Source organism: Saccostrea cucullata, unplaced genomic scaffold, assembly GCF_032062105.1.
Source record: "Saccostrea cucullata isolate Sc308-1 unplaced genomic scaffold, CSIRO_AGI_Scuc_v1 ctg249, whole genome shotgun sequence".
NCBI classification, from domain to species: domain Eukaryota; kingdom Metazoa; phylum Mollusca; class Bivalvia; order Ostreida; family Ostreidae; genus Saccostrea; species Saccostrea cuccullata.
The window spans coordinates 520,775-546,523 of record NW_026936117.1 but is presented as its reverse complement, the minus strand read 5'-3'; the positions used below and the strand labels follow the sequence as shown (position 1 = coordinate 546,523).

Below are 25,749 nucleotides of genomic sequence, written 5' to 3'. Positions count from 1 at the left end.
AACTTAATTATTTACTAATTTTGGTCTCTAACAGAAGGTAATTAGTGCATTAACACTTTGAGTAACTTTGGGCTAGTTTAGAAGTGTATCAAGCGCATTCTTGGTATTTCTTATTTTACACCAGACTAGATTTAATATGGCTTGTACATCCCCCTTAAGTAGATTAAGATTTATTATGATCATACACAATGAACATGTACAAGTTTTTCTACAATGAAGTTTTCCCCTTGATAATTTTTCAATATATTCTAAATTTAAATTCGTTGTTCCATTGACATGTTTTATAATGTACTAAAATCAGAATACTGTTCCAGTGGTTTTGAACAGATATCAAATAATGAAAAGTCTAGTGTTTTTCGAAGAAAAATTTACAAAAAATATATATTTATCTGGTGTTTCCTTGAAGATTGATTCAAAAGAGGTGTACAGTATTATCAGGCATAAAATCTCATTCCTTCAATTTTTGAAACTCTTACTACAGGGAAAAAGAAACTGCTACATATGTCCTTAACATCATTACCCTTTGGACCAGTTATATAGGGTTCTTGAGTCTTACCATGGATTAAAAAGACCTTTAAAATACTGAACAAAAGGCCCAAGGGTCTAAAATTCCTCATTTGATAACTTACAAAATAGCGTCGCTGTACTCTTGGGTCATCGACACTAGGCCTGAAAGTATCAGGTCTGGAGACCTCGGAACCAAACATCCCCCCAGGAATTTGCAGTTATTAAATGAACATATTAAAGACAGACGGGACGTTCCTCAATAATATATAATTTTCTTCAAAATTTTGTCATTGAAGAATTACTACTTTAACATGTTTACTCACAAAAAATTGAGGTACCTTACCAGGCATTTGTGCGAGATACCAGAGGATGGCATGTCTTATATAATCCTTTAGGAAAAAAAACTAAGTTAGCTAAAATCAAATTTTTAGTGTTTCAAATTTTTAAAAACAACTAGAAACCGGTTTAGAAATCAGAAAGTAATTAAAATTTTGGATATTTTTCATATATTATGAAAATATACAAAACAGCTATTTGGGGAACGTATCGTCTGACCTTAAGCAAACTTCAAGCAGGGTCTGACAAATAGATTTTTAAGGCAATTGTCCAAGGGCAGGTACATTGTAATAATTCACTTAACCTTAAGTTGTTGATAAAATTTCACTTGCCCACCCAAAATTCACTAGCCCCAGGCATCACGAGATGGGATTTGTCTTCCCCTGTAAAGTGACTTTGGACCCCGCCAACCCCACCCACCCCTTATCGAAAACCCTGTTCAGTTAGGTTGGTATGAAAAGTATAAATCAACAACCCTGCAACTTGCCTATTTACGTCCATGCTATCTACCGTATATTCCATCACATAACTTCTATGTGAAAACTGTTGTATGCTTCAGGACAATCTTCATACTGAGCTCTTGGTCTTTGGATATTTGATAAAGTATTTAAGATAGGGCCACACCTTCTGACTCATGAACATCATAATAATTATGATAATATAGGAAGAAGCATTCTTGCTGATCATGAGTTTAGTTTATCTGGGTTAGGGTAAAGAGAAGATTTTCAAAGAATGAATGCATTTTCACTTCATATTCAATACAGTCCAATACTTACTCTTAGAATCTTCAACCAAGGGGCCACGAATACACAATTTTGAGAGAGGCATCCTTTTGTTTTGCGTTTGTTCATAACAGTTGAATACCTTGTCCCAGTGTGAAGAATTTGAAGATTTTAGTTCCATCCCTCTTGCCTCTTGAGCTGCAGAGTGATTTTGATTTTGATTAATTGTTCTTTTCACTTTTTCTTTCAGAAATAAAATGAACACTGTTAAATTGACACAATTTTATTGTAACCAAGGTTACCTTCTAAAATATGCTTAATGACTAAAAATTTATAACAGAATTTTCTGCGCAATATTTACAAAAGACATGATTTTGCTTCATGCATAAATATTTTAGGCAAAGTACAAGTATTTACACAATATGTCTGGTTGAAATGTACAGGCTAATTTTTACAGAATGGTTAAAATAATGTTATTCCTAAGATTGATTTTATTATGTACAAATTCTGACAACTAAAAATATCATTTTCCTCTACATATACTTGCACTGAATGCAAATATCATAACAAAACAATGCATTGTATAAATGACAATAAATAATCCTAATTAAATTCAAAAACAATGTAAAAACAATCATAAACAAAGATAGGATATATAAAGAATATCTCACTTGGGATTTATAGTTGAGGGTCATAAACCATTAAAGCTATAGGGTTGATTTTTCAGCAGTTGCACAACTTTAACAAGTCAAACTTGTTCTCAATACAAGCCTTTTCAATCTTTATAAATCTCTGGGTTCTTTTTCACAATCATTACACATAGTGAAGATAAACCAAATCATGTTTTAAACATGACCACGATGAAAAATGTACATCTTAGATAAATAAAGTACTGGTACATTTAAAGGACTTTATTAAATGGTGTCTCAATAATGTCAAGTTTTAATATTAATATTCATATTGTTCTTCTTAGTGACAAATACCTAACTTTGTTTTACCTCCATAAATATCCTTACTGAAATCGAGATGTTAGACAGTTTATTTCACCAAATGACTTACATATTTTTCCTTTTATTAAATACGTGTATACACAATCCTTGAACTTGTTTTAATTTGCAAATAATGATCTCACATTCCTATACCTGTAGTTTCTTTTAAAATAATTACCGAAGTTCATTATTTCGTGATGAAATGCTATGTAAAAGATTCATTAAAATCAGAATCATAATTAGCTTCATTACAAAGAAACATTCTTTAACAATCAATGGAATTAAATTTTATAAACGGTTACATCCCACATTCTGTGGACTTGATGACAACCCTGAGTTACCCCGTTCTGATGATATTTACAGCGAGGGGGATAAAGTGAATCAGCTGCCCTATATAATGCTGGCTAGTGGAGAATGGGAGGGTAGTATTTTGACGTGTGAGCTCCTACACTTTACGCAAGGACTTTTTCAGAATTTCAAGTATAAATCTTCTGTGATACAAAACCTTGAACAGATAAATTATTAAAAATCTATAACTACTGTGATTAAACTGACTTTTCATTTTATAAGTAATTCTAATTTGAGGAAGAATCAGATCTCTCAATAAATCTCACTTCCTGCTTAACTTTGATTTATTGCAATAGGTACTAAAGGTAAACAGGATTTATACTAATATATCAAAGACAACTCCTTAAGAAAGACTGAAAACAACCCATACAAAGATAAGTTACAGACAGTTACATTAACACACATAGGAAGTTGTGACACACTGACTTTTTGTTTTTGCAATTTTTAAGTACTGGCCAGACTCTAAACAAAGCCCTTAGGAAAAAATAAATCCACCAATAAAATACAACCTCCTTTTCTCTATAAATCTAAATACCTCTTTAAATCTTACATTATATAAACTCCTTATTAATTTAATACTCAGGTTTGAGCTAATTACAATTTATCATATAAAAATTCTCCTAAATAATCACATGAAATCTATGGGACTGATCCTCGGAGAGTGGACTTAAGTAATGACATAGGTTCTTTCTTCCTTTCCTGTCCTATAGAATTAGTGGCATGGTCCACAATGCTAAACACAAACTGAAGACAACCAACTTTGATATAGCTCCCATGATGCAATAGTGCTGTTCCTTCCCATCCTGCACCACTTCCTCCAATCAGACTTGAGCTGCTAGCCTTACAATTACAAGGCTTCTTGTTCTACAAGTAAACAAAACGCTGCAATCAGGCAAATCTGCAAGTTTGCTATTTATGCCTTCATTATGTTAAAAGTGGTTGTTATGCCACTGCAGCATTGCCAGTCAGTATAAAATTTTGTTTTCCCTACTATAATATTTTAAAAATTTCCACTTCAATGATTAACATGAAAATTTCCATTATTCAATGACAAAAGTATATCAGCCTGGAATGCTCTGGCTACACTACTCAGAATTTCGATAAAAATGAAATTTCCACTTTGTGTGTATGCCCATTTCATCAAATTAATACATCAAGTCCAGATTTACCTCATTAGCTTTGCCACTCATTGTTAAGCGTTTTTCTTCCTTCACCTCTTCATCTTTGGGTTTCTCCACTTTCTTATTCTTGATGATTTTGCGGACAGCTGCTACGACAGAAGTGGGCTGCGGTGTAGATGAAGGCTTGTCACTGAAGTCACATGAGTACAGGACATTGTCCACTGTTGTTCCATGCTCACTGTAGTTCAAAAGCTCGTAGTGTTTGGTTGTCTGAAAATCAAGGAAATGTTTTCATTATATCTCTTCTAATACCTAAGTAGAACTTTGTGTTTAATTCTTCCTCATATCAATACAATTTGCTAATGCATCAAGTCATTTTGTTTCAAATTCTACAAAATTAGGCCAAAAAAATAATAGTCTTGTTTCCTGCTACCAGCCTGAAATAAAGTGCCCCGCCACAGCATGATACGCCCGTCAAATACTGTTCAATAATTATACATTGGTTAGGATGCAAGAAAATCAGGTAGCCTTGATTAACAGATTGACACAGATTTCAATTATCTAATTTCCATTTCTTATTATACATCTCTAAGAGACTTACAGTGTAGGGATTGATTATAACAAATAATACTAGTGAGACATGTCTGCAATTTGTCGCAAAAATATAATTTTTTTTTTCAATGAACACATGTATAATTAGTTTTAATCATATTATACAATACTAATTTAGTTTTAATCATACACTAGAACATCAATTGAAAGACCTTTATCTGGACTAGCCATCCAGAACTCTTAATTAACACAAGCATCTTTTTGTCCAACTCCTTAGCTCCTGACAATAAACTCATTAATTTCTCTCTAATTTGACATGCAATTTTCTGCTATCAAAATTCTTCTTGACCAGTGCTTGATAATTATGCCCATGGGACAAACTGAATTCCTCTCAAAGCATAAACATTTGTTACAGATTGCTGTAAAGTATATAATGAAAAAATAATTTTTACTTAATTTAACGTTTTTTAATTAAAGGATACAACTATGTTTTTACATTTTTTAAGATTATGAAATTTAGAATTTAAAAGACATAGTTTTTTTTAAAGAATTCACTTTAATTAAAAGTCACAGTGACCTTGAAATAGGCTGTGACACACCTTCTACTTTAGATCAGAGTTCCCGAAACTAGTCAAAAATATGTCGGACAATTGTCCTGTAAATATTCAAAATTCACCGGACAGTTGTAAAATTTACCGGACATTAATTTTTTGTATGTAAATTTAAAATATTATAGGATTGGAAATTGTGTCCATATAATAAATAATATGTGTAAATGAAAAGATGGCAAATGCAGATTGTTTTTTATAGATTTATTGAAATATTTTCTATTAGGCCTGTGTATGCGGGATTTGACGTCGCCGACGGTGTGTGATGACCAATGCTTAATTCATCCTATTAAATTATTGTGTCCTTTCTGACAGACTTTTTTGAATAAAATCTGCAACATGACAACTTTTGGTTGATTGTTTGGAATAAGTCCGAAATATCTGTCGTTTTCCAGGCTTTTTTTTAAAGGATTTTGGTACATTGTATTTTAATTTCTGTGCCAGGAAAAATATGTAAAATATCAAAATCGTTTAGCCTGAAAAACGTCAGATATTTCTGACTAGTTTTAAAAATCATATTATACAACCTCCACACAGTTAAAAATATGTATTAATGATATAAAAATGTGCAAATTTATCACGAAAATTATGATTTTAAGTGAATTTGTTGTCGTTTTATTACATTAAAGTCAGTCCGCTATTTTTAGCAAAGGGGAAAAACGCGCATGTATTTTAAATGCTATCAAATACATGAGAAAAAAAAATCCAAAAGTTGGTATAATATTAATCATGCTAATAGATTAAATTATAGAGAAAATAAGAAATGGTAACAAGTTGTCAGTAATCAAGCAGAATAGCAGGCAACTCTTGCAACCCTGCAAATTCGTCCTGCAAAACGAAAGTAGATTGTCACATTTACTACAGGGTGCATATATTAATTAAGAGGGAAAAATATTTGTTTGACAGTGTTTTTAACTCTTTTCCCTCCCAGACTTATGGAGATTATTATCTTAATATGTAGCTTTTTATATTCACCGTCTACAATTTAATTAAACAAGAATGCACGAGAATAATCTGGCGCGCCCCTGAGGCCTGACGTTTTTTTTTTTTATTTCCTTTAGTTTTGCATTTGTTTATTGTCTTGACAATTGAAGTAAATGATTTGGTTAAGATTATGTGTAATTGTTATACAGTCTGTAAAAAAAACCATCGGACATTTTGACCGATAAAATTAAGATTTTACCGGTCCCATTCAAAGTTTACCGGGGATCCCCGGTGGACCGGTGCGTTTCGGGAACTCTGTTAGATGTATACTTTTGCCAAGTTTGAAAGCTCTAGGTCTAATAGTTTTCTAGTTATGAGCCAGACAGGATTTTTCCATATTTTGCTATAGCATCTTTGTTGCAAATATATAAAAATTGAAATATAATTTTTTTTTTCAATGAACACATATATAATTAGTTTTAATCATATTATGCAATACTAATTTAGTTTTAATCATACTCTAAAACATCAATTTGTTTTAATTACATTACATCAATTAAAAGATCTTTATCTGGACTAGCCATCAAGAACTCTTAATTAGCACAAGCAACTATGAGGCCATTTCTTTTTGCCCAACTCCCAAGAGATAAATTAAGATAACATCTGCATCAAATCTAGAGATGCTCTTAGCTCCTGACAATAAACTCATTAATTTCTCTTTAATTTGACATGCAAATTTCTGCTATCAAAATTCTTCTTGACCAGTGCTTGATAATTAAGCCCATGGGACAAACTGAATTCCTCTCAAAGCATAAACATTTGTTACAGATTGCTGTAAAGTATATAATGAAAAAATAAGTATTTACTTAATTTAACGTTTTTTAATAAGCATACAACTATATTTTTACATTTTTTAGGATTATGAAATTTAGAATTTAAAAGACTTAGTTTTTTTTAAAATTCACTTTAATTAAAGGTCACAGTGACCTTGAAATAGGCCGCGACACACCTTCTACTTTAGATGTATACATTTGCCAAGTTTGAAAGCTCTAGGTCTAATAGTTTTCTAGTTATGAGCCGGACAGGATTTTTCCATATTTGGCTATAGCATCTTTATTAAAGGTCAGAGCGACCTACTTTTTGTGCGCGACACACCGTCTACCCAAGAAGTATAAGTTGACAAAGTTTCATAATCCTAGGCCTAATAGTACTCAAGTTATGAGCCGGACAGGAATGGACAGATGGACGGACGGACGGACGGACATGAAGCCTATAACATAATACGTCCCGTCTTAAGACGGGCGTATAAAAATAGGGTAGGTAGGTAGGAAAATTATTTTATTTTTTTATTTTATTTTTTTCAGTGGTATTTTTTTAATATGAACTTATACAAAACCAAATAAAACATGTAATATGTCAACATTATATTTTAAAATTGGATATTATCACATCTTTACAGTTTCATGAAATGCCACCTGACTGTATTTTTTTCTTCACTTTTTGAAAATGAAATGCCTCAAATTCCCAATTTTTTTCCCCAAACTTAAAAAAACTTAAGGGTCTGGTGCAAAAAAATAGGGTAGGTTGGGTAGAAGGAAACAAGACTATTTTTTCTTTTGGCCTTATCAATCTTTCATCTCTACAATATTTACACCTAGCAAATGAAAGAAAAAGTGAGCTAGCTCACATACCCCACGCTCCCCAAAAACTTGACGATGAAACACATAATGAAAGGCACAATGCACTTTAAATACATAGTTTAAATCAAAAAGGGCAATAATTGCAAAAAAATCTTCACATCAAAATGTCTTACATATGAGGACATTTAAATGTGGAATGAAGTTTCTACATAAATAATGGAATCATAATTTCTTGGCATTATACAAATCCAAACATTAAATTGAAGTGGTTTTGGGGGGGGGGGGGGGAGAAATTTTCTTGAATAATAGGCAAAACTCTTCGGGATAAAAAAAAAACTATGTAAAACAGTTTAAGAGGAGTAGTACTGACAAACTGTTCATCTCTATATTATTCTAAATATGGCCAAAAAGTCTAAGTTGGAAAGAGTGGAAATTCCCGGAAAAAATAAAGAAATCGGAATTTCCTGGTAATATGCACATCTACATATTGTGTCCTGAATATCTACAGAGATTGACGAAATTCTGTCCAGCGGTTTATGAGGAGTTGCACTGACAAACTGTTCATCTCTATATTCAAGGTATGACCAAATGCCAAAGTTAATAAGTGCGGAAATTCCCGGAAAAAATAATGGAATCAGAATTTCCTGGTAATATGCATATCTACACATTGTGTCCTAAATACCTGCAAAGTTTGACGAAATTCTGTCTAGCGGTTTATGAGGAGTTGCACTGACAAACTGTTCATCTCTACATTCAAGGTATGACCAAATGCCAAAGTTAATAAGTGCGGAAATTCCCGGAAAAAATAACGGAATCGGAATTTCCTGGTAATATGCACATCTACACATTGTGACCTAATTACCTGCAAAGTATTCAAGACGAAATTCTGCCAAGCGGTTTATGAGGAGTTGCGCTGACAATCTGTTCATCTCTATATTCAAGATATGGCCAAATGCCTGAGTTAAAAAGTGCGGAAATTCCCGGAAAAAATAAAGGAATCAGAATTTCCTGGTAATATGCAATTCCCGGAAAAAATAATGGAATCAGAATTTCCTGGTAATATGCACATCTACACATTGTGTCCTAAATACCTGCAAAGTTTGACGAAATTCTGTCCAGCGGTTTATGACGTGTTGCGCTGACAATCTGTTCATCTCTATATTAAAGGTATGGCCAAATGCCTGAGTTTAAAAGTGCGGAAATTCCCGGAAAAAATAATGGAATCGGAATTTCCTGGTAATATGCACATCTACACATTGTGACCTAAATACCTGCAAAGTATGAAGAAATTCTGCCAAGCGGTTTATGAGGAGTTGCGCTGACAATCTGTTCATCTCTATATTCAAGATATGGCCAAATGCCTGAGTTAAAAAGTGCAGAAATTCTCGGAAAAAATAATGGAATCGGAATTTCCTGGTAATATGCACATCTACACATTGTGTCCTAAATACCTGCAAAGGTTGACGAATTTCTGTGCACCGGTTTATGAGGAGTTGCGCTGACAAACTGTTCATCTTTATATTCAAGGTAAGGCCAAATGCCTAAGTTAAAAAATGTTGAAATTCCCGGAAAAAATAATGGAATCGGAATTTCCTGGTAATATGCACATCTACACATTGTGTCCTAAATACCTGCAAAGTTTGACGAAATTCTGCCCAGTGGTTTATGAGGAGTTGCGCTGACAAACTGTTCATTTTTATATTCAAGGTATGGTCAAATGCCTGAGTTAAAAAGTGCGGAAATTCTCGGAAAAAATAATGGAATCGGAATTTCCTGGTAATATGCACATCTACACATTGTGTCCTAAATACCTGCAAAGTTTGACGAAATTCTGTCCAGCAGTTTATGAGGAGTTGCGCTGACAAAAAAAGAGGACTGACTGACGGACTGACTGACTGACTGACTGACTGACGGACGGGTCAAAAACATTATACCTCCCGCAACTAGTTGCGTGGGGTATAAATATGCAACTGTATAAAAAAAAAAAAAAAAAAAAAAAAAAAGAACACAATTTTACCTCATCATAAAACACATATGCATGTTTGGGAGAAATATAATTGCAGTGTCCAAACTGGGTCAAACACACATCCATGTCTGCACCTACACAATAAAACAATCGTAAAAAATATATCTATATAATGTGCTACTGTAGAGCAATGTACATTTATGAATAAGCAGTTAAATTCAATTCCACACCTCAGACTAAGAACTGACCTGTTCCAATATTGAGGGTTCTATAACACATGGATATTGGCTGACCTTTGCTGGTCAGTGGACAAAGGACTGCTCGAGCTTTGACCTCAGTGCTACCTATTATAAATAATTTTGTAAAAAGTTCAAATTATTATTTTTTATAGATATTTTCATCTGCATACAAAGCCATTCAAAGTTTTAACATATAAAAGTGCAGAAAATATGACAGACAGAAACTCTATGACATCTGTTGGTCAGTCTTACACACCTGCTTGGTTGAGCAGTCCATTTAACACCCCCTTCTTGTTTGGGGTCTGTGGAGAGCTGGACTTGGAGGGTAATAGCTGCTGAAGTCTCTGCCAGGCCAGGATCTGAATCAATTTCTCGTCCAATTTACTCAGTTCTATATCTGATAAAAAATTCATCAATCAATAAAATGTTTTGCTAAATGTATTTAATAAATGCAACACTTAAAAAAATCTTCAGATTCCATACCTAAACCAGAAGTCTCTGTCTAGACTGTAGCTCTACTGGTTTATACTTAAAACAAAGGAAGAGAAAAGTAGCAGTTGTGACTTGAGACTTCAAAACAGGAATCAATAGAAAAATGATCCTTGACACTCAACAAAATAAAAACTGATGCACAGAATTATGTATCTTAGTGTAGTCTACTTGTGTGCCAAGTTATATTAAAATCGGACCAAAACTAAAGGAGGAGTAGCATTTGAAAGAATTTCACAGAAATTTCTATTTTTAGCAACCATGGCAACACTGTTCATCAAAATTAAAAACCGATGCACAGAATTATGTATCTTAGTGTAGTCTACTTGTGTGCCACATTATATTGAAATCAGAACAAAACTGGTGGACGAGTAGTATTTAAAATAAAATTTCACAGAAATTTCTATTTTTAGTAACCATGGTAACACTGTTCATCGAAATCAAAAACCGTTGCACAGAATTATGTATCTTAGTGTAGTCTACTTGTGTGCCAAGTTATATTGAAATTGAACCAAAACTGTAAGAGGAGTAGCATTTTGAAAGAAGTTCACAGAAATTTCTATTTTTAGTAACCATGGCAACACCGTTCATCGAAATCAAAAACCGATGCACAGAATTATGTATCTTAGTGTAGTCTACTTGTGTGCCAAGTTATATTGAAATCGAACCAAAACTGTAAGAGGAGTAGCATTTTGAAAGAAGTTCACAGAAATTTCTATTTTTAGTAACCATGGCAACACCATACATCGAAATCAAAAACCGATGCACAGAATTATGTATCTTAGTGTAGTCTACTTGTGTGCCAAGTTATATTGAAATCGGACCAAAATTGTAAGAGGAGTAGCATTTTGAAAGAAGTTCACAGAAATTTCTATTTTAAGTAACCATGGCAACACCGTTCATCGAAATCAAAAACCGATGCACAGAATTATGTATCTTAGTGTAGTCTACTTGTGTGCCAAGTTATATTGAAATCAGACCAAAACTCTAATAGGAGTAGCATTTTGAAGAATTGTTTACAGACAGACAGACAGACAGACAGACGGACAGCTAGAGAGACGGACGGACGATGGACGCATTACTATCGCATAAGCTCTTCTGGTCTCTGACCGGAACTGACAAATTATTTTCATGTCTGTGAGATTATGAATTCAAATCAAAGAGAAAATCCTTAGGCGACCATAATTTGATTTTTAGTTTTACGGATTTTTTTTCAAGAAAGGTCAAGTCGGAGGACGAAAAAAAAAAAAAAAAAAAGACAAAAATCATTCTAACAACGACCTTTTTCACATATAAAAAGTCACACATTTCACTGCAGTATAAAACAAAACAATAAACAACTTACAAGATATGTTTTTTTAATATTAATACACATTACTTGTATAAATGTTGTTATTTATAAAAATGACAACTTTTAATTCAAACATTGTTTAATATGAGTACCATTTAATATTTGAAATTATATAAATTTAATTATGTTCTTCACTGTATAGTTTGCACATTCATTTGAATAATATTCAGGGTAAATATCGAAGTTTAACTTGGCAATTAAAAGATTTAATAATATTCTGCAGACGATCTGAGTTTCAAGCTTTTAACTGATGGATGAATGGATTTTTCTCATTATAAGGAGCAAGACAACTGTTTCCTGGAGTTAATAAAGATCTGAAATTGAAGGAATTGGAAGTACCTGTTAGCCAAACTTAAAACTTTATACATTTTTAAAAATTACATGCATAATCTATTGAGAATGAATTAGATGGATTCTTAGATCCTGCATTCTTTTTTTCACTCTTAGTACATATGATATCAAAGCATTATTGTAGTCCTGTTCCAATCTGCTAATATTATATTTTGAAATTCAGAAACTTTATTACCCTGTTTAGCTACTTAAATTCAAAGAAGTCTTCTACAGGTACTGTCAAGTTGCTCTGCAGTTTCAAGGGCTTTTATATACTGGTGTTGATGTAGGATTTGCTAAGTCACTGAATCTCATAATACGCAGTGTTCCCTCTGCAGACTCTTTATTAGTTACCATGTACTTGCTTTCATTTCCTCTTTAAATTATTAATAAAGTACTATAGTTTATGTCTTTCCTGGTCACCGTATTATTTATGGAGGAATTGTTTTGTTTTAGGCGCATATAAACTTGTTTGCAGCAAAGTATCAAAAAAATTCATATCGTTATTTACCGCCCTTTTTTGCAAAATTTCCACATCTGGTATCTCTGTCTTTGATAAAAAAACACTTTTTATGAGGATAATGAGCAATTAGAACTGCAATTACATCTGGTAGCACAGTTGACACCTTGATTATTACCTGTTATCAGTGGCAATAAGCAGATTAGCTACCGGTAAACACTGCATGACAGCCATTTTTGTTTTGACTTGTCGGTATTTTACAAATCGAAGAAGGTAAAAAATCCGGATATTTTCGAAATCGGTAGAAACAGCAATTAAAAAAATAGAGAGAGACATGCGATGGGGAGGTTTCAGAATTGGTAGACTCTCGATACAATCAAAGTTGACAGCTCACCTTCTTCTACCATTCTGCACATGTGTTTTTTTTTACGTTTCTGACTGATTTGCTTTTATAAAACACAGGTTTGACACGAGCGGATTGAAAAATTCCGATTTTATTTTTTTTTTGAAATGCAAATTTTTAGAGTCGGCGGATCCGTAAAACTAAAAATCAAATTATGGTCGCCTTACTCTTCTATTTTTTGAGGAGGATACCACTTTAACACCTGTTCTTTCTAGACATTGTTCACAGTTGGAGTGAGTTATTTAGGTAGACTTACCCCCTGTTCCCTCCAGACATTGCTGGAGTGAGTTATTAAAGAAGACTTACCCCCTGTTCCCTATAGACATTGCTGGAGTGAGTTATTAAAGGAGACTTACCCCCTGTTCCCTCTAGACATTGTTGGAGTGAGTTATTAAAGGAGACTTTTCCCCTGTTCCCTCTAGACATTGTTGGAGTGAGTTATTAAAGGAGACTTACCCCCTGTTCCCTCTAGACATTGTTGGAGTGAGTTATTTAAGTAGACTTACCACCTGTCCCCTCTAGACATTGTTGGAGTGAGTTATTTAGGTAGACTTACCCCCTGTTCCCTCTAGACATTGTTGGAGTGAGTTATTTAGGTAGACTTACCACCTGTTCCCTCTAGACATTGTTGGAGTGAGTTATTTAGGTAGACTTACCACCTGTTCCCTCTAGACATTGTTGGAGTGAGTTATTTAGACTTACCACCTGTTCCCTCTAGACATTGTTGGAGTGAGTTATTTAGACTTACCACCTGTTCCCTCTAGACATTGTTGGAGTGAGTTATTTAGGGAGACAATGGCATTGGATGAGTTCTGGCTGCCAGTTGTGGAAGATGGTTTGCCACCTGAGATCGTAATATTGCTATTGGAGGAGGCTCCACTTTTACCTGCAATAAAACATTGTTCATAAAATTGCATCTTCATGATCAGAATTGCAGAAATTTCCTCTATTGTCTGATTATTAATAAATTGAATATAAAACAAATCATATAGGATTTCTTTCTATAGATATTTTTCCAACAGTAAATATTAACACACATGAAATACTGGCCCCATGTTTAAGTACGTACCAGTGGTAGGTGTGGAGACAGTGATGACTTTAGCCGTGGAGCCTACTGTGTTAGTCCTGCCCTGTACGCTGGCCACTTTAATTGCTGACTGTCCAGACACGCGCGGAGACAGGATTGACGTGGAACTGCTGCCACTATTAGCTGCCAATGTATTGTTTGCTAGGAGTTTGTTGCCCTGAGTGGGACCTAACACTTTTGTGACTACAGTATTGTTGGCTTTGTTGATAGCACTAATGACAATGTTTTTACCCGATGGAGTAGTAGAAGTAGATGGCCCTGAGGTGGTCTGTTTGTCCACGGATGCCCAGTTCACCCTCACTATGTTGGCTGGAGATCCATCAACACTTTTACTCCTGGATTTGATTAAAACAGTCTCCGATTTACTCTTACTGGATTCCCCCACTTCACCATTCACAGAACTTTGTGAGGAGGGGCCTGGGGGATGTAATAAGGAGATTGCACCCCCTCGGTTTCCTTCTAAAGGTCCATTTGAAATAGCGTCTGTAAGGGGACCATTAAGGGGTTTGTCTACCTCCATATTAGTCACTTTAGAATCACACACGCCCCCTTCACTGGGCTGCGAGTCACTGCCCTGTATCACAGGTTGCACAGAGGCTGTAGGTTTCTCCGTTTTGACACTCTGTTCTGTTTTACCAGAATCTGATGAGGACTTCTGTATCTGTTTTTGAGCTAAATGTCTTGCTATACTGGTTTGTAATGATACAACTGCTGACAACCACTGAAATGTTCAACATGTAAAAAAGAGAATTGATAAAAATAACCAGAAGTCTCTGTCGAGACTGTAGCTCTACTGGTTTGTACTGATCAAACACCGATGCACAGAATTATGTATCTTAGTGTAGTCTACTTGTGTGATAAGTTATATTGAAATCAGACCAGAACTGTAGAAGGAGTAGCATTTTAAAGGAATTCCACAGAAAATTCTACTTTTAGTAACCATGGGAACACCGTTCATTGAAATCAAAAACCGGTGCACTATTATATGTAAATTAGTGTAGTTTACTTGTGTGCCAAGTGATAATGAAATCAGACCAAAACTGTAGGAGTAGCGTTTTAAAGGAATTAACAGAAAATTCTATTTTTAGTAACCACTGCAACACCGCTCATCGAAATCAAAAACCGATGCACTATTTTATGTATCTTAGTGTAGTCTACTTGTGTGCTAAGTGATATTGAAATGAGACTAAAACTGTAGAAGGAGTAGCGTTTTAAAGGACTTTCACAGAAAATTCTATTTTTAGTAACCACGGCAACATCATTCATCAAAATCAAAAACCGATGCACTATTTTATGTATCTTAGTGTAGTCTACTTGTGTACCAAGTGATACTGAAATGAGACTAAAACTGTAGAAGGAGTAGCATTTTAAAGGAATTTCTCAGAAAATTCTATTTTTAGCAACCATGGCAACATTGTTCATCGAAATCAAAAACCGATGCACTATTTTATGTATCTTAGTGTAGTCTACTTGTGTGCCAAGTATGAAATCAGACCAAAACTGTAGAAGGAGTAGCGTTTTAAAGGAATTTCTCAGAAAATTCTATTTTTAGTAACCATTGCAACACCGCTCATCGAAATCAAAAACCGATGCACTATTTTATGTATCTTAGTGTAGTCTACTCGTGTGCCAAGTTATATTGAAATCAGACCAAAACTGTAGAAGGAGTAGCGTTTTAAAGGATTTTCTCAGAAAATTCTATTTTTAGTAACCATGGCAACACCGTTCATTGAAATCAAAAACCGATGCACTATTTTATGTATCTTAGTGTAGTCTACTTGTGTGCCAAGTTATATTGAAATCAGACTAAACTTGTAGGAGGAGTAGCGTTTTGAAAAATTGTTTACAGACAGACGGACAGACAGACAGACGGACGGACGCATTACTATCGCATAAGCTCTTATGGTCTCTGACCAGTAGAGCTAAAAACCACACAATATTTGATCATTCTAACAGATATGGAATGTTAAAACTTCTAGCATTTTAAAGTTATATTAATTTTTTGACTAGTATGACTTTTCTTTTTTGTAGAGTTGGGTATTGCGAAGGAAAACCATATTGCGATATATTGCAATATTTTACTTTGAATATTGCAATATATTGCAATATATTGTAGATTAATTATCATTAATAAATTTGAGCAGAATGTTTGAAATGCTGTCAAGTTCAAAGACTATTTGAATTTATCTTTAAGTTTAAAAGCGGGAGGAGGGATAAGACATTGATTGCACACCAAATTTACACTTTACTTTTAATCAAATTCCAGGTAAAATAGTAAAATAAGATGAACTCTCTTGGAGAATTTTCACATTGAAATAAAATTTTTTACAGATTATATAATCTTTTTTCATTGAATTTTTTTTTTTTTTTGGGGGGGGGGGGTTAATGAAGTAGCATAAAATGTTATTAAAGATTAAAACAATATACATATTAGGCCTATATGAAAATAATTTTATTGTGGTTACAAAATAGAATTTAAACAAGAAATGTTTGTAAAACACTTATGCCCCCCTCCCCCCAATTGGAATTTTTTTGCAAGTCCAAGGGGGCACAACTCTATCAAAAATGGCACGATTGTACCCAAAGCAGAACTTGACCTAGATATTCATCTGATTAATCTGTATTTTAAATTTCATCTCAGTATGTGCAACGGTTGCAAAGAAAATGAACGGAAACTGCAAATAATTGAAATTTTTTCAAACTCCATGGGGCATCACTCTGTCAAAAATGGTGCGATCATACCCAAAACAGAACTTGACCTAGATATTCATGTGATATATCTGTATACCAAATTTGATTTCAGTATTTGCAATGGTTGCAAAGAAAATGAGCGGAAACTGCAAATAATTGAAATTTTTTCAAACTCCAAGGGGCATAACTGTGTCAAAAATGGTGCGATCATACCCAAAACAGAACTTAAACTAGACATTTATGTGATATATCTGTATACCAAATTTGATTTCAGTATGTGCAACGGTTGCAAAGAAAATGAGCGGAAACTGCAAATAATTGAAATTTTTCCAAGTCCAGGGGGCATAACTCTGTCAAAAATGGTGCAATCGTACCCAAAACATAACTTGGCCTAGATATTCATGTGATATATCTGTATACCAAAATTTGAATTCAGTATGTGCAACGGTTGCAAAGAAAATGAGCGGAAACTGCAAATAATTGAAATTTTTCCAAGTCCAAGGGGCATTACTCTGTCAAAAATGGTGCGATTGTACCCAAAACAGAACTTGGCCTAGATATTCATGTGATATATCTGTATACCAAATTTCATTTCAGTATGGGCAACGGTTATGAAGAAAATGAACGGAAACTAAATGGACCGACAGACCGACGGACCGACAGACCGACCGACAGACAGCAGCAAAGCAATATGCCCTCCCTTCTTCGAAGGGGGGCATAAAAACCAGAAAGAAATTGTGACCTGTTTTCATGAGTTTTGGTAATTTAGTCTAACCCGACCTAATTTCACATCAAGACGTACAGTCAGGAAATGGTCTGTTTTAATACATACATGCTCCTGCTATAGCATAAGGTGTTTAAAATGACATGGAAATTATTAAAATTAATTAAAACAACACTGCTACAAGTGAAAACATGGATGACCATTTACTTGTAATATGTACATGTATATTGAACTTGACATTTCACCACGATGTCGATCGTGTAGATTCAATGTGAGATTTTGAGAACCACAATGCATATGGTATACACCCTGTAAAAATGTTTTATATATTTTCTTCCTTATAAATTTTATTTTAAAGTCTTATTGATTAGAAATTTTATTTCAAAGTAAGATATTCAAAACTGCAACAGTGAGTTAAAAGCTTCCACCCCCTCTCTCTCTCCTCTCTCTCTCTCTCCCGAACGAAACTGACGAAGAATTCTTCCAACGAGAAAGAAAAAGACTTAAAAGTTTCCAGTTTTATTTTAACAGTTTCTACAATAAAGGAGGTTTTTATATATTTTTATAAATATCGTGAAATACCGGTATCTGATTTTCATATCGCGATATATTATCGTGGTGGATAATACCGCAATATACCGATATACCGGTAATATTGCACACCCCTACTTTTTTGCTTGAATACATTGCATTGTGGAAAAAAAATAGTGTCATCTATTACTCAGATCTGAAATATAGTCAAATCTATTTTATCCCAAACTCAAAGGGACCAAGGCCAAGGATCAAAATCATCAAAAAATGATTTGGGTTTCCAGCTAACTTTGACATTTTTCTGGATTTGAGAAGTCAGTTTCAAGAACTGCACTCTAAAATTTCTGGAAGTATTTTTATTCATTTGTTAAGGCTTGAGAAATATTAATTGTTTTGAGTTTGTCTTAAGTTTATTTCTTTCAAAAGAAGTGATTTTTTTTGTTAAAACTCTACCTCCTCCTGATCTTCCAGTGTAGTGTCCGGGACTGGCTTCTCGTCAGTTTCCACTACCGCTGTCGTGCTGGAATCCGTAACACGAGGCAGTAAGGGTGAGGGGTTTTGATAATGAAGTTTGATTGCTTCTGGAATCTGCAAAGAAAAAAATAACAGCATTAGACAAACAAAGGATGGTTACTACTACTACTTCATAGCCCTGATTTAAATCTGAAAGTGACTGTAATGAATATTTCTCAAGCAAAATTACATAAAAATTACATAGTAAAAACTTTAAATAGAACTAGAAAACTTTTTTACCGCTAATGATTTGCGCTTCGGATGTTTGACTTTGATCCTAAATGGTGGACTCTCTCTGTGGACCTTGTTTAGGAAGTTGAGTTTGACGGTATGCTGACTGATGCGATTATTGAACTTGTTCCATAATTTTATGCGCTCAGTGAGCCCAACACTTTTCAACAAATGTTCATCCTGCATTTAAAATAAAATATATCAAAAACACTGTCGATAAAACAATTCAGTTTGTTATTGTCAATTCTGAAATTTTGATAATTACTACCACTCACTATAACGTTTTCTGGGTGGTTTGGACACATCCATCGATTGGTAGGTAGAGAGGCCAGGGGAGGATTAAGGCAGTCCAGATGATAAAGTAAGGGGCAGTAATCACACTGAATCAGGGCCCCAACACGACAGCTCCTAAAATAAAGATTTACCGTGCAATGCTCGGAAGTAAAATATAACACTAAGTTGAATACTAGCCATAATTAATGGCTATTCTTATATCTTTTTTTCCTAAATCTTTCTTTTTCTGAGTAAATAATCTTCTGCATTTACAAGATCACATTTTCATTCCTATTCCTTGTATTGAGCAAAAGAATAACTTCCAGCGAGGCATCTGATGTTTTAATACTTCGTAGAAAATAAAATGTTTTCCTCCTTCAACATACTTCTTTTTATATGGGTCATATAATCAATCATAAACAAAAATAGTTCATTTTAAAAACAAACAAGCTGATTCCAATATATCCCCCATAAACTTCGTTTGCGGGGGGTATAACAAATGTTCTTGAGTCACTTACTTGCTGCAGTAAAAGCAGAGCTTTGCTGGCAGTGGAACTAAGCCATTATCTAATTCATGAGCAAACTTCTTATTAGGATTTCTCTCTCTGCCCCACCATTTCCTTTTACTAGATCCTTTTTAAAAAACACAAAAAAATATCATCAAAATTCCCTGTGGTAAAATTCACTAAAAAAAAAAAACCAGAAGTCTCTGTCGAGACTGTAGCTCTACTGGTTTATACTTAAAACAAAGGAAGAGAAAAGTAGCAGTTGGGACTTGAGACTTTGAATCAGCAATAAATAGGAAAATGATCCTTGCCACTCATCAAAATAACCAGAAGTCTCTGTCGAGACTGTAGCTCTACTGGTTTGTACGTATCAAAAACCATTGCACTATTTTATGTATCTTTGTGTAGTCTACTTGTGTGCCAACTTTTGAAATCAAACTAAAACTGTAGAAGGAGTAGCGTTTTAAAGGAATTTCACAGAAAATTCTATTTTTAGTAACCATGGCAACACCGTTCATCGAAATTAAAAACCGATGCACTATTCTATGTATCTTAGTGTAGTCTACTTGTGTGCCAAGTTATATTGAAATCAGACCAAAACTGTAGGAGGAGTAGCATTTTGAAACAATTTCACAGAAATTTCTATTTTTAGTAACCATGGCACCACCGTTCACCAAAATCAAAAACCGATGCAAAGAATTATGTATCTTAGTGTAGTCTACTTGTGTGCCAAGTTATATTGAAATCAGACCAAAACTGTAGAAGGAGTAGTATTTTAAAGGAATTTCAAAGAGAATTCTATTTTAAGTAACCATGGCAACACCGTTCACCAAAATCAAAAAAACCGATGCACTATTCTATGTATCTTAGTGTAGTCTACTTGTGTGCCAAGTTATATTGAAATCAGACCAAAACTGTAGAAGGAGTAGCGTTTTAAAGGAATTTCACAGAAAATTCTATTTTTAGTAACCATGGCAACACCGTTCATTGAAATCAAAAACCGATGCACTATTCTATGTATCTTAGTGTAGTCTACTTGTGTGCCAAGTTATATTGAAATCAGACCAAAACTGTAGAAGGAGTAGCGTTTTAAAGGAATTTCACAAAAAATTCTATTTTTAGTAACCATGGCAACACCGTTCATTGAAATCAAAAACCGATGCACTGTTCTATGTATCTTAGTGTAGTCTACTTGTGTGCCAAGTAATACTGAAATCAGACTAAAATTGTAGGAGGAGTAGCATTTTGAAAAATTGTTTACAGACAGAAGGACAGACAGACGGACAGACAGACAGACGGACGGACGCCAGACGCATTACTATCGCATAAGCTCTTCTGGTCTCTGACCAGTAGAGCTAAAAACCGATGCACAGAATTATTTATCTTAGTAACAATTGAAACAATTTCACAAAAATTTCTATTTTTAGTAACCTTGGCAACACCGTTCATCACAATCAAAAACTGATGCACAGAATTATGTACCTTAATGTAGTCTACTTGTGTGCCAAGTTATATTAAAATCGGACTAAAACTGTACGAGGAGTAGCATTTTGAAACAATTTCACAAAAATTTCTATTTTTAGCAACCACGGCAACACCGTTTATTGAAATCAAAAACTGATGCACAGAATTATGTATCTTAGTGTAGTCTACTTGTGTGCCAAGTTATATTGAAATCGAACGAAAACTGTACGAGGAGTAGCATTTTGAAACAATTTCACAAAAATTTCTATTTTTAGTAACCTTGGCAACACCGTTCAACTAAATCAAAAACCGATGCACAGAATTATGTATCTTAGTGTAGTCTACTTGTGTGCCAAGTTATACTGAAATCAAACCAAAACTGTAGGAGGAGTAGCATTTTGAAACAATTTCAATTTCACAAAAAATTTCTATTTTTAGCAACCACGGCAACACCGTTCATCGAAATTAAAAACCGATGCATAAAATTATGTATCTTAGTGTAGTCTACTTGTGTGCCAAGTTATATTGAAATCGGATCAAAATTGTAGGAGGAGTAGTATTTTGAAACAATTTCACAAAAATTTCTATTTTTAGTAACCCCAGCAACACCGTTCATCGAAATCAAAAACCGATGCACAGAATTATGTATCTTAGTGTAGTCTACTTGTGTGCCAAGTTATACTGAAATCGAACCAAAACTGTAGGAGGAGTAGCATTTTGAAACAATTTCACAGAAATTTCTATTTTTAGTAACCACGGCAACACCGTTCATCGAAATCGAAAATGGATGCACAGAATTATGTATCTTAGTGTAGTCTACTTGTGTGTAAAGTTATATTGAAATCGGACCAAAACTGTAGGAGGAGTAGCATTTAGAAAAATTGTTTACAGACAGACAGACAGACGGACAGACAGCAGGGTTTAAACTTAACGCTCGCCCACTTGCAAATTGCGAGTAAAAATTGGTGTGGGCTCATAAAAATTGTAAGTTGCTCGCCCACATGGCGAATAAAAATTCTGCAGGGGGCCGAATTCATTCCCAGTCCCTTTACTGAAAAACAGACATTTTATGCAGGTTTTTGATTTAAAACTACAGAAAAATGAAATAAATCACAGCAGTATGGTCCTACTGCTCGTAAATATCCTTCATCTTTTCCATTTAAAATACTATACGATTTTTGAAATTCCCTAAAACGATCGTTTTTTTTCCTAATCCGAATTTCCTCCAACCCTCTGTAAATGGTTGATACGTGAGAGATGTACAATTTTATAAACTCCCAACTACATGTAATCAGTCATATGAATAGTAAGTGTTTTCACCTATTTCAGATATGTTGTAGCTAAAATATTTAACCTAGAAAATCTTATTGTGTCATTGTCAATTTATCAGTTGAAGACATGTACCAGGGCTATGTATTTATATACATTACCAAGCAAAAAAAAAACCAATAGTAAAAATGTTTTTTGAATATAATTCTATTTCCTTTGATTAAATATTTATATGATTTCTGATTTTTATAAAGTAAGAACTCCAATTTTAAACAGATGAATTTATATATGTATTTCATTTGTATCTAATTTTTGTCCCAGTATCTATGCTCTTTAAAAAAATCACAGAGACTGTGGGCGAACAAATTTAGCAGTGGGCTCCTAAATTTGAAATGTCAGGGGCCCACATGGCTCGTGGAAATTTCAGTTAAGTTTAAACCCTGAGACAGACAGACGGACGGACGACGGACACATTACTATCGCATAAGCTCTTCTGGTCTCTGACCAGTAGAGCTAAAAACACACATAAAAAAAGCTCAACTTGATATCTGTTTTATCAGAGCAGGGTTTAAAATTAATCAGATCTCTAAGTTTTATAGAACACCATTAAATAATAAGCATACTAAAATGATAGAAGGGCATGCGATAATCATGTCAGAAATGAGATTTTCCCCAAATTGAACCTATGCACATATGGTCTATATTCTAGGATTTTTCCATCTGTACTAAATACTAAATATGCTTTGCAGGTATGTTGCTTAAAATCATTTTTGTACTAAACTTCTTCAATGTTTAACACTATATTACTAATGGCTACAATTCTATTCCTAGAAATCATACCAGGCAGTGGTGTAGTGCAAGCTATGTCTCTGGGTAAATCAAACTGGACTGGGTTCATTAGTTGGGCGGCTCTGGCCAACTTCTGTAAAGGCGTCAAATGTTCTGTTGTGGGTGTCTCAAGTAAAATCTCCTCAATGACGGGGATAGGGGGCTGTGGCCGAGATTTCCCACGACTCGTATTGCTGCTATTGCTTTTGGTTGAAGATGCATCATCATCTTTTTCTTTAGGTGGCTGTATTCATATAGAAACTTGTGATTCATTTTAAAACTAAATTATTAAATGTTAATGTTCAAACATTCCTCTGCATCTCTTTCAAATTAAACTTGTTGGTCTTTATAACATTGGAGTTAACTTTCCTAATTTATTTCATCACGTACCTCTGGTTTGGGTGGGGACACCTTACACCGATGACATCGCCATTCACCAGGTGGGACATCATCCTCTTCTAGTGGAGGATCACTATACAAGGGAAAAAAATCAATTTGAACATGTTAAAATTTCTATCAAAATATTTCAGTTAAGTTAATCATTATTTCTGGGATTGATCATTACTCTAACATGCATGTATGAACATCATTCATATAAATTACAATAGTGTCTCTCTTGAAGTAATAGTAAATATACATAATGTTATGCTGCAACATACTGGCACTGTAAATGAAAAGCTGCTGGACACCAATCACAACAGAGTAAATCTCCTCCCTCTTTACAGCTGTCACAGCTATCATGATTTACAGCCCGACCCTGTCTTCTACTCTCCCTTTCTTTTCTTCTCTGACGACGCAGGACTTCATCACTTACTGGAGGAGCAACGAGCTTTTGAATTTGCTGCAACACATTTTGATTATTAGTGTTACTAAATATATTCTATTCATTTCTATATTGTATACAATATAAATATCAGTAACAATTCCAATTTGAACACAATTTGGACATTCTTCCATTTTGTAATTGTATCAAAATTATTTCTTAAAAGATACAGGTGAACAACAAAAAAATTGTGTTGTGACAAATTAATCTAAAACCCAAGATTTATTCGTGTCAATAGGAAAAAAAAATCCGGAGCCATTTAAGGATCAGTTCATAGTTGACATTCTAATAAATTACAATAATATTACAGTAGGTAAACTGAAGAATGGCCGCCATGACGGTTTTCATATTTTAGATATTCTCCACATGTACAAAAAAAATCCATCAAGACCGAATTAATGTTTAATTTAATTAATGACAAACCTCCATTAATCCTCCAGAAGTATCAAGATCGTATTCCACCGTTGCCATTATTATTTTCGGTCCTTTAAAGTGGAACTTTGCAAATATTCTCCCCTTGCCTAGATACCCCACAACACCATTTTGTCGTGCAACAGCACAATAATCTAACAGTAAACTTTTTAGAAATTAAGAAAAACGATAAATCCTTGACACATGAACGTCACAAATATAACAAAACAACAAACATAGATGTAATCAAACTATACAAATGAGTGCATACAGTTTGCATTTGTAAGAAAAACGCTAAAGTTTAGCTGCTTATCCAGAAACTTGGCGCAAAATGTCGGCCATTAAAAGAGCGCATGCGTTCATCCGGGAAATGGCTTTTTACACAGGCGCAGATCTTAGCGGAAGTCGGTAAGGTGAAGGTCACTTATAGCAGAATTTTGGCGGGAAAAGTATTCCATTTGAATTTCTTTTCTTATGATATAAAATGTGACCAAAAAAGAACGTTTTTATATTATCGGTCGTTATTAAATTTTACCAGTAATCTTATGCTCCAAAATTAAAGATTCGGGGGTATATCATTTTGCCTGTCTGTACGTCTGTCTGTTTGTCCATTTTACTATTAATGGTATCTGTATTGAAACTGTCGACAAATTTTTTTATCTTGGTATAAATCTTAAATGTAATGGCAAATTTAATCTTGCTGCAGCTCGGTTAGTTGATAAAGCCAGAAAAGCATTATTCAAGGTAAAGAAATCCCTCGGTGTACATCATTCCTGTCAATTGCTTGAAAAATTATTTGATACTATGATAATCCCCATTTTGCTTTACGGCAGCGAAGTTTGGGGTATTGACTTAGTCATAAAATTTTAGGCTCAGCATCTTATGAAAAATTTCATATTAAATTTTTAAAAGAAATCTTAGGAGTTCATTGCAAAACTTCAAATAATGGCTGCTATTCTGAACTCGGTAGACTCCCAGTCAAATCAAAAATTATTATGTTTGCTTTCAAATACCTTGATCATTTAATTTCAATGCAACATGCATTGGCACATGAAATTTTTATCAAAACTAAAGAAACTAACACATGGTCTATGAGTTTAAAAACTTGTCTTAATAACTTAGGATTTTCTTATTTAACAAATTTTAATATGTCAATGAAACCAGTGCTTGGCATTATTAAACAACGCTTTCATGATCAAATATTACAAGAACAAAATGCAAATATAATGAACTGCTCAAAACTGTCTTTTTATCCGAACTTTTGTCTTGATAATAAACGTGCTCATTATGTTGACAAACTAGAGTCACTACATGATAGATCATTTTTAGCAAAAATTAGGTTAAGTGCACACATTTTAGAAATTGAAAAAGGTAGGTATGTTGAAATTGATAAAAATAATAGGATATGTAAAG

The 25,749-nt window shown here is 34.0% G+C and overlaps 1 protein-coding gene across 1 annotated transcript; it reads right to left on the bottom strand.

Moving 5' to 3' along the window:
* Nucleotides 1-1,832: 1,832 nt before the first annotated feature.
* LOC134244811 (PHD finger protein 12-like) lies at nucleotides 1,833-24,626 on the bottom strand. The gene is made up of 15 exons (XM_062727062.1): nucleotides 24,349-24,626; nucleotides 23,762-23,943; nucleotides 23,493-23,574; nucleotides 23,115-23,346; nucleotides 19,554-19,668; nucleotides 19,038-19,170; nucleotides 18,772-18,942; nucleotides 18,472-18,606; nucleotides 14,055-14,793; nucleotides 13,734-13,871; nucleotides 10,209-10,349; nucleotides 9,962-10,057; nucleotides 9,765-9,847; nucleotides 4,072-4,293; nucleotides 1,833-3,766 (listed from the first exon to the last, which is right to left on the bottom strand). Exons 1-15 carry the CDS (start codon nucleotides 24,394-24,396, stop codon nucleotides 3,542-3,544), a joined length of 2,742 nt encoding a protein of 913 aa, XP_062583046.1. The 5' UTR covers nucleotides 24,397-24,626; the 3' UTR covers nucleotides 1,833-3,541.
* Nucleotides 24,627-25,749: the final 1,123 nt, after the last annotated feature.

Coding starts and splice junctions, on each gene's coding strand:
- LOC134244811 (XM_062727062.1), bottom strand. CDS start 24,396: ATGGCAACGGTGGAATACGATCTTGATACTTCTGGAGGATTAATGGAG. Junction 19,669..23,114: donor TTGCACTACACCACTGCCTG/GTATGATTTCTA, acceptor TTTTTTAAAAAG/GATCTAGTAAAAGGAAATGG. Junction 18,943..19,037: donor ACCACCCAGAAAACGTTATA/GTGAGTGGTAGT, acceptor TTTTAAATGCAG/GATGAACATTTGTTGAAAAG.